The following is a 12,495-nucleotide window of genomic DNA, read 5'->3' on the forward strand; positions in this document are numbered from 1 at the left end:
AGATCGCCGAGACGAAGCCACAACGCCAGGCAGCCGGAGGTCGACAGGATGGGCCACCAGCAGCAGCGCACCGCGGCCAGGGCCGCGCCGACGCTGCTGCCAATCCCCCTCCCCCTGCCCCTACACGCGGCCGCGGTGGGCGGCGCGGTGGACGTGGCGCACGGCGCGCGGCGGCCGCCGAGCGTCGGTACGACGCGAATGCAGCGTCTGAGATTCAGAAGCTGTACCGCGCGGACCGGCGCAAGGCGATGCAGCGCGTCCTTGGCGAGACGTCGCCGTACTGCCAAATCGATGGCAACGTGCTCACGGAGCACTTTAAGGTAATATACTCTAAATCCGACTTTTCCGTTACAGATGCACCAGCTGCTGTCCCGGACTTTGCCGCCACCACGCCTCCTGATGTCAGCGAGGAGGTCCTGCTGCCGATCACACCTTCAGAGGTGCAACAGCGGCTCCAGAAGGCGAGCAATACTGCTCCTGGGGCAGACGGAGTCACCTACTCGGACTTGCGACGTGAGGATCCTGGCTGCCACGTGCTAGCTAAGATCTTCTCGCGCTGCTGGAATGAGCGGAAGACTCCGGTGCAGTGGAAAATATCCACTACCGTCCTCATCCACAAGAAAGGGGACGTCTCGGACGTGACAAACTGGCGGCCTTTAGCATTGAGCTCTACCATCTCTAAGCTCTTTGCTGCAATCGTTGCGGACCGCACTTCTCTCTGGGCAGAGCGGTTGAACCTGCTCTCCCCAGAACAGAAGGGCTTCCGCACGTTTGAAGGCTGCTACGAGCACAACTTCATTGTGCAGACGGCAATTGACGATGCAAGGCGCAGGGGAGGCCAAGCATGCTTTGCTTGGCTTGATCTGGCGAATGCTTTCGGCTCAGTGCCTCACGCTCACCTCCTTGGAGTACTGAGCAGGATGGGACTACCAGAGCAATTGCACCGTCTAATTGCCGACATGTACGATGGTTGCTCCACCCGCATCCGTACATCTGACGGACTAACGGAGGAGATAGAGATCCAGGCGGGGGTCAAGCAGGGCTGTCCACTGTCGCCCATCGTCTTTAATCTCGCGCTCGAGCCGGTACTTCGCGCCGCAACCTCACTCAGAAATGAGTGTGGTATTCCGCTTAGCGGCGTCAGTGTGAGTGCACTGGCGTATGCGGACGATATCGTGCTTCTGGCGCGGGATTCAGAGGCGATGCAGACGCTCCTCAATGTTGTGGGTGAGGCGGCGACGTGGGCCGGGCTTACCTTCAAGCCGTCGAAGTGTGCCACGCTTCACATCCGCCGTCGGCAGACACTAGGCTCGGTATTCGCCCTGCAAGGGGGAGAACCAGCCGTGCTCGGTGCGGGTGACGCCTACCTCCATCTTGGCGTTCCCACCGGGTACAAAGTCACGCAGACGCCAACGGATGCGATCGCGGCAATTCGACGCGACTTGCAGCACCTGGACGCTTCCCTGCTGGCTCCCTGGCAGAAGATTGACGCTGTGCGTGTCTTTCTCCTCCCTAGGCTTGACTTTGTCATGCGGGGCGGAGCGGTACGCAAGGGGCCGCTATCTGCACTCGACAAGGCAGTGAAAGCGGCTGTCAAATCATGGCTGTTCCTCCCACAGCGTGCGTCCACCGAACAGCTGTACCTCGCGCTGGGAGAGGGAGGATGCGGCCTGACGCCGCTCGCGGACGCTGCGGACATCTCCACCATCGTCCACGGCTTCCGCATGCTGCACTGCGACGACGCCACCGTCCGCGACATCGCCTGGGCCACTCTAACTACGGCCGCGCGCCGCCGACTGGGGAGGGAGCCGAGTCGTTCCGACTTGGCCACCTACCTTAGCGGCAGCACTGAGGGTGACCTCGCACGCGACGGAGGTGACATCCAGTCACTGTGGACGCGCGTCAGGAACGCCACAAGGCGCCTAGCGCCGCGTGGCGTCACCTGGCGCTGGAGTGAGCTGCTTTCTGAGTTGCAGGTGGAGGTCGGCGGCCGACCCGCCATCGCTGACGACGCGGAACACGGCGGCATCGGAGGGGTGACGCAGCCGGCCACGGAGGGGACGGCGCCTGGGACTACACGACACCTCGAAGATGGCGGCGATGGACCGCAGCACGATGATGACAGCGTGGGACGCACCGCCAACACTGGCGTCGAGCATGTCCGGGTGGGAGGGGGCGCCAAACGTCTTCTCTCGCGGACGCTCCGCGAGTGTCTGAGGCAGCGCCTGCGACACATTCTACTCAGGAAACCGGACCAGGGGAAGGTGTTTGAGTGCACCAGGGAGTCCACAGCGTCCAACCACTTCATAGCGGGAGGCAAATACACCCGCTTCGCAGACTGGCGCTTTATCCATCGCGCCAGGCTCGGAGTCGTGCCTCTGAACGGTTGTCGCCGCTTTGATGGGCGGGCCAACAACAACAAAGCCTGCAGACGCTGTGGCCACAACAACGAGACGCTCCCGCACGTAATTAACGCGTGCATGGTGCACTCAGCAGCCCTGCAGTATCGCCACAACGCGGTCCTCAACCGCCTCGCGACAGCAGTCGCAGGGCGGCCAAGAAGAGGAAACACTGCTGTTCCTGACATCAGGATCAACCAAGCCGTCATAGGGGACAGCAGTGGGCTGCGTCCGGACCTCGTAATAACTGACGAGGTCGCGAAGACTGTAACCATCGTTGATGTGACAATCCCCTTCGAGAACAGGCGGATTGCGCTCGACAACGCTCGGCAACTGAAGAGGATAAAGTACGCCGACGTTGCGCGCGGATTAGCCGCTCGCGGCTATTACGTCACTGTCGACGCCCTGGTTGTCGGCAGTCTGGGGGCGTGGGACCGCCAGAACGATGCAGTGCTTCGGCACCTAGGCATCGCTAGCCGCTACTGCCAACTGATGCGGCGGCTGATGGTGTCTGACACCATCAAGTGGTCCCGCGACATCTACGTGGAACACATTACTGGCCACCGCCAGTATGTGTCCCCCTAGACTGTGGCATGCTCTGACGTCAGGCTGCGAGACCTTCGAGACTGCAGTCGTCGGAGAACTTCGAGGTCGGTGCCTTCGTGACGTCGGCGTCGAGATTCTCCTCCACGACGCGGGACCGCGGCGCTACACCATCTTCGCGCTGCACTGCAGCAGTGCCGAGTCAGTAGCGGTGCGTGCGGTGCTGCCTGGTGCCCCTCCCTCCGTGGTGTCCGCCGAATATGGCCCCCACCTCGGTTGGCGCGGTGCTGGGCGGCGCCGAACGTGTGCCTACTGCCCGGCAGTCTCCAGCCAGCGTGGGAAGCAACGCCCTCCTGCCACGACACCCCGGTGACGTCTGCCGCAAGGCGGACAGAGGGGAGAAGTCCGGCTGTGTGTGACCCGCCTGCGTGCGTGGCACACCAGCCGCTGGCAGCCGTGCATGTGCAGTGTGCTGTCAGGGCATGGAGAAGAATGCAATAAATAAAATAGACCCTAAAACTAGGTCCAAACTTTCCCCAGTGTGAGTTATCTAAGGCCGCGCCTATCGCGGAATTAATCTTAAGGTAATATACTTAAGCATCCGCGCCTAACGCGGTCTTCCAATATTTAAGTAGTGGGCTTAACCCACGAATTAGAATAAGATTCAACTATTTAAGTGCGGTTAGAACCGTTTACTATATATTTTAACTTAAAATTTTCATTAAATTTGTAATACTCGATTTATATAGAGTCATGAATATTCTTTCTTAAATTTATACTTCTTAAAACTGTAACTAAGAATTATCTCGGAAAATAAAAATCTGTTCTTATCAGCTTAATATGGGCTGATATGGGCTGATTTCTGCACCGGGAAGCGGTCGCTTTTATTCTCCTGTTTCAGGTCCGCGACCTGAACAATGGAGCTTGTGGTGACGCTGCCGGCGGAGGTCTTCCGCTGCCGGATCTGCTTCGTCACCAAGGCTGCCGGGAGACCTACTTTTGGCGAGTACAAGGACCACTCGGCCCTTCTCCGCCACTATAGGAGGCTGCACGACCCGGAAACGGTTCCCGTTTTCGAGTGTCAGTTTTGCGGCCGACGCGACCCGCGGCTGAAGACGCTGCGGTTACACCAGCGGCTCTGCAATGCAGATTCCGCAACCCCCGGCGCTGCCAGTCGGGGGAGAGTGAGTATGGGACACGATGCCGTGTCTGGCTCTCTGGGGCACCCAGAGAGGTCAGCCGGCGGGAGGTCACAGGCGAGGGCCCCCGAAGCTAGTAGGACAGGCCCTTCGTCCTTAGTTAGTGCTGGGCGCAAGCCACAGGCGAAAGCGGCTCGGGAAGTTAGTACCATAGGCCGCCTAGCCTTAGATAATAGAGAGGGGCTATGGCCACAGCCCAGTCCGGTCCCCGAAGCTAGTAGGACAGACCGGCTGGACTTAGGATTAACTTACGCGGCGGTCCTGACCCGCAGCAGCGTGGTGGGCTCACAGGCTGCCTTGCCCTCACCCTGTGTGAGTGTGCAGGCGTCTGCGACGCCCAGGACGGCGGTGGTTGCCACCCCCGCGTCGTGTGTGCTCTGTGTGCGCACGCCGAGGAGGTCTGGCATCCCCCTGCCGACACGCTCCGCGACGTCAACCGCGTCGCCACGAGTGCCGAGCGCAAGTTCGGGAGGTGAAGGCAGCACGCTGCCGACGCCTGCCGCCGAACGCGTCGCTCCGGCCAGAGGCGCTATGTCCGGCATGGGCCGCGGCTCGCCGCCACCCGCGCCGGCCATTGCACCCAGTGGCGTACGCTGGCCACGTCGTGCGGCTGCCGCAGGCGCCTCCCGCCCGCCATCTGTCGGGAGCGTGGGTACCGGCCTGGGACTGCCGCCCGCATTCGCTACGCCGCCAACAGGTGGCTCTGCGGTGCGGGCGAGCAGTGGCAGGCAGGCTGCCTCGCTCGCCGCGACCGTTGGTGTTGTCATTCACGGCGCAGCCGCGCCGCCGGTTGACGCACCAAAGGCCGCGCGCCCGGCGGATGCACGGGATGGTGTGGTGCTTGTGCGGTCGCAGACGTACACGCGCCGCGTTTCCTCTGCCCTACCGGCGGTTACGTCGAGTGACGCCCGTCACTCCGTCTCCGCTCAGGCAGGGAGTGCTATTAACCCAAAAGCTCCTGTTGCAGATCATGAGTGGCACGTAGTCACCCCACGGAGGGACAGACGCCGTGCTGCAGGACGCAGACCACCGCCCCCGGACCGACGGCGCATCATACCGCCCAGTCCGCGTAACAGTGGCCCGACGCGAACCAACGCGCCTGGGCGGCCGGCGCGAGCTACACCTCGTGTATCTCGCGCCGGCGGCGGGCCGCTGGCGACCGCCGGGCCATCTGTTGGCGGCGCGGCGAACACCAGCCGCGGTGCGCCCGACCCGAGCGCCAGGCCGGCGCAAGCTACACCGGCCCCTGCTGCTACCGCTGCGCCACCTGTCACCAGCGCGGCGATTGAAAGCAGCACTGAGCGGCCCACGCCAGATGGCAGCACGGCACCACCACCGACGCAGACGACGGAGCGGCGCGACGTGAACGGAGGGACTGCAGCTGCGTCTCCGAGAACTGGCAGCAAGAAGAGGAGACGCCGACGCCGTAACACCCGGCCCAGTCCCAACCTCCCGCCGCAAGACTCCCGTCCTTCACCAGACCTGACAGGCCCCCCTGTACCCTCCGAACAGGGCGCAACTGAGGCAGCTCCGCCCCCCCCTCCCCCGGCCGACGCTCGGCTAACGGAGAGGCAGCGGCGCTGGCTGGCGGCCCTGGAGAGCGTCCACAACCAACCGTGGGGCGCATTCGTCGCGGTCGTCGAGGACTTCATCTCCGAGATAGCCGAGACGAAGCCACAACGCCAGGCAGCCGGAGGTCGACAGGATGGGCCACCAGCAGCAGCGCACCGCGGCCAGGGCCGCGCCGACGCTGCTGCCAATCCCCCTCCCCCTGCCCCTACACGCGGCCGCGGTGGGCGGCGCGGTGGACGTGGCGCACGGCGCGCGGCGGCCGCCGAGCGTCGGTACGACGCGAATGCAGCGTCTGAGATTCAGAAGCTGTACCGCGTGGACCGGCGCAAGGCGATGCAGCGCGTCCTTGGCGAGACGTCACCGTACTGCCAAATCGATGGCAGCGTGCTCACGGAGCACTTTAAAAATATCTATGCTAAATCTGACTTCTCTCTTTCAGATGCACCAGCTGCTGTCCCGGACTTTGCCGCCACCACGCCTCCTGATGTCAGCGAGGAGGTCCTGCTGCCGATCACACCTTCAGAGGTGCAACAGCGGCTCCAGAAGGCGAGCAATACTGCTCCTGGGGCAGACGGAGTCACCTACTCGGACTTGCGACGTGAGGATCCTGGCTGCCATGTGCTAGCTAAGATCTTCTCGCGCTGCTGGAATGAGCGGAAGACTCCGGTGCAGTGGAAAATATCCACTACCGTCCTCATCCACAAGAAAGGGGACGTCTCGGACGTGACAAACTGGCGGCCTTTAGCATTGAGCTCTACCATCTCTAAGCTCTTTGCTGCAATCGTTGCGGACCGCACTTCTCTCTGGGCGGAGCGGTTGAACCTGCTCTCCCCAGAACAGAAGGGCTTCCGCACGTTTGAAGGCTGCTACGAGCACAACTTCATTGTGCAGACGGCAATTGATGATGCAAGGCGCAGGGGAGGCCAAGCATGCTTTGCTTGGCTTGATCTGGCGAATGCTTTCGGTTCAGTGCCTCACGCTCACCTCCTTGGAGTACTGAGCAGGATGGGACTACCAGAGCAATTGCACCATCTAATTGCCGACATGTACGATGGTTGCTCCACCCGCGTCCGTACATCTGACGGACTAACGGAGGAGATAGAGATCCAGGCAGGGGTCAAGCAGGGCTGTCCACTGTCGCCCATCGTCTTTAATCTCGCGCTCGAGCCGGTACTTCGCGCCGCAACCTCACTCAGAAATGAGTGTGGTATTCCGCTTAGCGGCGTCAGTGTGAGTGCACTGGCGTATGCGGACGATATCGTGCTTCTGGCGCGGGATTCAGAGGCGATGCAGACGCTCCTCAATGTTGTGGGTGAGGCGGCGACGTGGGCCGGGCTTACCTTCAAGCCGTCGAAGTGTGCCACGCTTCACATCCGCCGTCGGCAGACACTAGGCTCGGTATTCGCCCTGCAAGGGGGAGAACCAGCCGTGCTCGGTGCGGGTGACGCCTACCTCCATCTTGGCGTTCCCACCGGGTACAAAGTCACGCAGACGCCAACGGATGCGATCGCGGCAATTCGACGCGACTTGCAGCACCTGGACGCTTCCCTGCTGGCTCCCTGGCAGAAGATTGACGCTGTGCGTGTCTTTCTCCTCCCTAGGCTTGACTTTGTCATGCGGGGCGGAGCGGTACGCAAGGGGCCGCTATCTGCACTCGACAAGGCAGTGAAAGCGGCTGTCAAATCATGGCTGTTCCTCCCACAGCGTGCGTCCACCGAACAGCTGTACCTCGCGCTGGGAGAGGGAGGATGCGGCCTGACGCCGCTCGCGGACGCTGCGGACATCTCCACCATCGTCCACGGCTTCCGCATGCTGCACTGCGACGACGCCACCGTCCGCGACATCGCCTGGGCCACGCTATCTACGGCCGCGCGCCGCCGACTGGGGAGGGAGCCGAGTCGTTCCGACTTGGCCACCTACCTTAGCGGCAGCACTGAGGGTGACCTCGCACGCGACGGAGGTGACATCCAGTCACTGTGGACGCGCGTCAGGAACGCCACAAGGCGCCTAGCGCCGCGTAGCGTCACCTGGCGCTGGAGTGAGCTGCTTTCTGAGTTGCAGGTGGAGGTCGGCGGCCAACCCGCCATCGCTGACGACGCGGAACACGGCGGCATCGGAGGGGTGACGCAGCCGGCCACGGAGGGGGCGGCGCCTGGGACTACACGACACCTCGATGATGGCGGCGATGGACCGCAGCACGATGATGACAGCGTGGGACGCACCGTCAACACTGGCGTCGAGCATGTCCGGGTGGGAGGGGGCGCCAAACGTCTTCTCTCGCGGACGCTCCGCGAGTGTCTGAGGCAGCGCCTGCGCCACATCCTACTCAGGAAACCTGACCAGGGGAAGGTGTTCGAGTGTACCAGGGAGTCCACAGCGTCCAACCACTTCATAGCGGGAGGCAAATACACCCGCTTCGCAGACTGGCGCTTTATCCATCGCCCCAGGCTCGGAGTCGTGCCTCTGAACGGTTGTCGCCGCTTTGATGGGCGGGCAAACAACAACAAAGCCTGCCGACGCTGTGGCCACAACAACGAGACGCTCCCGCACGTGATCAACGCGTGCATGGTGCACTCAGCAGCCCTGCAGTATCGCCACAACGCGGTCCTCAACCGCCTCGCGACAGCAGTCGCTGGGCGGCCAAGGAGAGGAAACGCTGCTGTTCCTGACATCAGGATCAACCAAGCCGTCATAGGGGACAGCAGTGGGCTGCGTCCGGACCTCGTAATAACTGACGAGGCCGCTAAGACTGTGACCATCGTCGATGTGACAATCCCCTTCGAGAATAGGCGGATTGCGCTCGACAACGCTCGGCAACTGAAGAGGATAAAGTACGCCGACGTTGCGCGCGGATTAGCCGCTCGCGGCTATTCCGTCACTGTCGACGCCCTGGTTGTTGGCAGTCTGGGGGCGTGGGACCGCCAGAACGATGCAGTGCTTCGGCACCTAGGCATCGCTAGCCGCTACTGCCAACTGATGCGGCGGCTGATGGTGTCTGACACCATCAAGTGGTCCCGCGACATTTACGTGGAACACATTACTGGCCACCGCCAGTATGTGTCCCCCTAGACTGTGGCATGCTCTGACGTCAGGCTGCGAGACCCTCGAGACTGCAGTCGTCGGAGAACTTCGAGGTCGGTGCCTTCGTGACGTCGGCGTCGAGATTCTCCTCCACGACGCGGGACCTGCGGCGCTACACCATCTTCGCGCCGCACTGCAGCAGTGCCGAGTCGGTAGCGGTGCGTGCGGTGCTGCCTGGTGCCCCTCCCTCCGTGGTGTCCGCCGAATATGGCCCCCACCTCGGTTGGCGCGGTGCTGGGCGGCGCCGAACGTGTGCCTACTGCCCGGCAGTCTCCAGCCAGCGTGGGAAGCAACGCCCTCCTGCCACGACACCCCGGTGACGTCTGCCGCAAGGCGGACAGAGGGGAGAAGTCCGGCTGTGTGTGACCCGCCTGCGTGCGTGGCACACCAGCCGCTGGCAGCCGTGCATGTGCAGTGTGCTGTCAGGGCATGGAGAAGAATGCAATAAATAAAATAGACCCTAAAACTAGGTCCAAACTTTCCCCAGTGTGAATTATCTAAGGCCGCGCCTATCGCGGAATTAATCTTAAGGTAATATACTTAAGCATCCGCGCCTAATGCGGTCTTCCAATATCTAAGTAGTGGGCTTAACCCACGAATTAGAATAAGATTCAACTATTTAAGTGCGGTTAGAACCGTTTACTATATATTTTAACTTAAAATTTTCATTAAATTTGTAATACTCGATTTATATAGAGTCATGAATATTCTTTCTTAAATTTATACTTCTTAAAACTGTAACTAAGAATTATCTCGGAAAATAAAAATCTGTTCTTATCAGCTTAATATCTGATACGTCCTGCATCGCAGGACCAGAATATTAAACTCATTTTTGGCTCATGACGGAGTGCTAGGGGCTTGCTCCACCTCTGTCGCGGGTTGGCCCGGCATTGCAGTACCGCCGGGATCGGCCCACCTAAAATTAATTAAAACATAGCCTGAAATGGGTTAACATTCTGCAGTTATCAGATATTCCGCTGGTAGCAAAACTTGTTGTAGTTGTCGATTTGCCCAGTAGTTAGCTGCGTACACACCACGATTTCTTGTAATTAATTTAACATTATCTTACGAAGTTTATTTATTTATTTATTTATTTATTTTTTTTTTTTTTTTTTTTTTTCGCGGTTAGCCGGAACGCTCTTGCAGCCGCATTACACTAGGCTGGTAATTTATGTGGGCACAGAAGGGTGCCTTCGGATGCCTCGTTGGCGTCACATATGGTCCGGCCACAGATAATTTTAATTACATTTTTTGGAGTTATATCCTTAGCTCCTCGCGAACGTCGTCGTCGCCGCCGCACGCACGCAGAATACGTGTGTACACACGTATGCAGTAGGCGGTGGACGATGTAAGCACTCGGCTAGGTGTAGCTCGCGCCGGCCTCGCGCCGGTGTAGCTCGCGCCGGCCTGGCGCTGCTGTGGGGCGGCCTCACGGCTTCTCCACTGCCCTGGCAGCCGGCGGCGTTCAAATGGGAGTCGCAGTTTACTGTTCGCCATGGAGGGTAGTACTGGGCTGTTGACGAGTGCTCTCGCGAATTGTCCTTCCTTCCGGCACTTGCTTTTGCGATGTTTTCGACGGTCGCCTGTTGCCATATCGGCCCGTACCACCGTGTGTCACTCCCACATGTGGAGCGCACACGCTGCAAGCATTTAGGCCCTTCGACTGCGGTTTTTCCTTATCGCTTCTCGGCCTTTTGGCTAAGAAGCACCCCGCGGTCGGAGCGGTCCGTTGTGCTCTGTAGCGGGTCGCGAGTCGCGTTTCGTGGTCGTTTCGTTTGTTCTTGGTTTTTCCAGCGTTGATATTTTTGCGGTGAATATGTCGAACCGGTCGAACAGTATTCAATGCGTATTCGACAGAGCAGCGAGACTGCCTACGGCCTTTGAAATACAGGAATGGATATTTGGTGATCTGAAAGTACCGGAAAATGACGTCGACACCTTTCAACTGGGTTTTGTCTTATTCTCGTTATTCGTGAAATTTCTCGACCAGGAGAAATACGAAAAGTATGGCCTGGCACTCGCGGGCGAACATCCGTTCCGCTACTTCGATGGAACTGTCGGAACAGTGCATATTGTGCCATCTGGCTTTGGGATACGGACTGTGCGGGTATTTAACGTACCCCCTGAGTGTCCCAATGACGTAATCGGCCGTGTCCTGTCGCGGTATGGCACGGTGCTCAGCATCACGAATGAGAAGTGGGGCAGTGCCTACCGTTTCCAGGGCAACAGCGGCGTTCGTAGTGTCCGCATGGACCTCCGCCAGCACATCCCATCGTATATAAATGTTGCGAGTACCAGGGCCCAGGTCACCTATATTGGGCAGCCGCAGACTTGCTCCCTTTGTCAATCGACGGAGCATCTCCGCGTGGAGTGCCCGCGCCGGCGTCCTGTACAACTGCCGCGGGAACGCACTGCTGGTACCAACCTTGTGCCTCTCCTCAGCGAGGTAGTGGCGGGCGCTGCCCCCCGTCCCGCTGAGCGAACTGACGTGTCGCCCCCCCCAGAAGCGGTGCAACTTGCACCCAGTGCACCGGTTGACAGACCCGTCCCGGACCAGGCGCCCGTTGTGGCGGTACCGCCGGCGGCATCTGATGTGCCTGATATGGCCAGTGATGTGGTCGCTGTCGAACAGATGGAGGTCGTTCTTCCTACCCCGCCCCTCCCGGCAGATGACGCTAAGTCCCCCCGCCGTCGTCATCGGCGCAAGAAGGCGAACCCGGACCAGCCGGCGGAGGAAGCGGACGGTTTACGTCCTCCTGAGAGCGGCAGTGAGGCTGACTCTCAGGCCTCCTCAGTTTCCCGCTCTGTTTCCGCTGACCGCTCGGGCGGTATGCGGCAAACTGCTCGGCAACTAGAGGCTCTTATCAGTTCATCGCGAGATCGGGGAGCGATCCCTGCAAAACGGAAACATGACCAGGGTAGCGACCAGCCAATGCAGCGTACTCGCACCCTTTCACATCCTACTGTGTCCGACGCGTCTGCGCCGCCTGGCTTAGACTATCCTGCCGATGGGGGAGGCCTGAACTGGGCTGACGACGAGGGCGATGACATGCGTGATTGAGTGGGTCTTTCCACACATGAGCTGCTTGGTATTTGTTTCTCACATCCGGGGTGATATCGCTGGGTTCTGGTGTGGATATTTCCACACCTGCTTCCCTACGGCTGTGACCCTATCTGCCGTTGTCTACTCTGTGTTGCTCTCCCATGCCTGCCTTTGACCGTCCGCCGGGAGCCCTCTCCCTTTTAACGATCAATATCAACTCCATCTCCAACCCGGTCAAACTTCGATCTCTGAAGGACTTTCTCCGCCTTGGTGCGTTTGATGTGGTCTTTCTCCAGGAAGTTTGTGCCCCTTTTCTATCTGACCTTGCTGGTTATGAGGCACTGTATAACATTGACCCTGACGCCCGGCGGGGTACTGCTTTGCTCTACCGATCAGAGTTTATTCCATCCCACGTTACCACGCTACCCAACGGTCGCGTTCTTGCATGTATCCTTCAAGATGTCCTTTTTCTAAATGTCTATGCTCCTTCCGGTGCTAACCACAGGCATGGCAGAACAACACTTTTTCAGTCTGATCTCCCCCCTTTCTTAGCAGCTCGTCGCCCTATCGTCTTTGGCGGAGACTTCAACTGTGTGGTGGCCGAAGTTGACCAGGTCCCGACGCCTATGCGGTGTGAAGCGCTCGCTTCACTCCTTCG

At 59.9% G+C, this 12,495-nt stretch overlaps 2 protein-coding genes and 1 non-coding gene across 3 annotated transcripts; all 3 read left to right on the forward strand.

Annotated features, from left to right (window-relative positions):
• Positions 1 to 248: 248 nt before the first annotated feature.
• Positions 249 to 2,984, forward strand: LOC126479300 (uncharacterized). Its single transcript, XM_050103777.1, has one exon. The coding sequence runs from the start codon at positions 249 to 251 to the stop codon at positions 2,982 to 2,984; it is 2,736 nt and encodes a 911-aa protein (XP_049959734.1).
• Positions 2,985 to 3,202: 218 nt separating this feature from the next.
• LOC126479457 (uncharacterized) lies at positions 3,203 to 8,782 on the forward strand. The gene is made up of 2 exons (XM_050103790.1): positions 3,203 to 3,353; positions 6,153 to 8,782. The coding sequence occupies exons 1-2, from the start codon at positions 3,203 to 3,205 to the stop codon at positions 8,780 to 8,782; spliced, it is 2,781 nt and encodes a 926-aa protein (XP_049959747.1).
• Positions 8,783 to 9,516: 734 nt separating this feature from the next.
• LOC126423290 (U2 spliceosomal RNA) lies at positions 9,517 to 9,715 on the forward strand. The gene has a single exon (XR_007576137.1). It is a non-coding gene; the product is annotated as a U2 spliceosomal RNA (small nuclear RNA).
• The last annotated feature ends 2,780 nt before the right edge of the window (positions 9,716 to 12,495 follow it).

Source organism: Schistocerca serialis, chromosome 1 (assembly GCF_023864345.2).
Source record: "Schistocerca serialis cubense isolate TAMUIC-IGC-003099 chromosome 1, iqSchSeri2.2, whole genome shotgun sequence".
NCBI classification, from domain to species: domain Eukaryota; kingdom Metazoa; phylum Arthropoda; class Insecta; order Orthoptera; family Acrididae; genus Schistocerca; species Schistocerca serialis.

What these genes read in the sequence shown, in the direction of transcription:
- LOC126479457 (XM_050103790.1), top strand. Translation starts at nt 3,203, where the DNA reads ATGGCCCCCACCTCGGTTGGCGCGGTGCTGGGCGGCGCCGAACGTGTG. An exon ending in CAGAGGGGAGAAGTCCGGCT is followed by an intron (nt 3,354 to 6,152) that starts GTGTGTGACCCG and finishes TCTCTCTTTCAG; the next exon opens with ATGCACCAGCTGCTGTCCCG.
- LOC126479300 (XM_050103777.1), top strand. Translation starts at nt 249, where the DNA reads ATGCAGCGCGTCCTTGGCGAGACGTCGCCGTACTGCCAAATCGATGGC.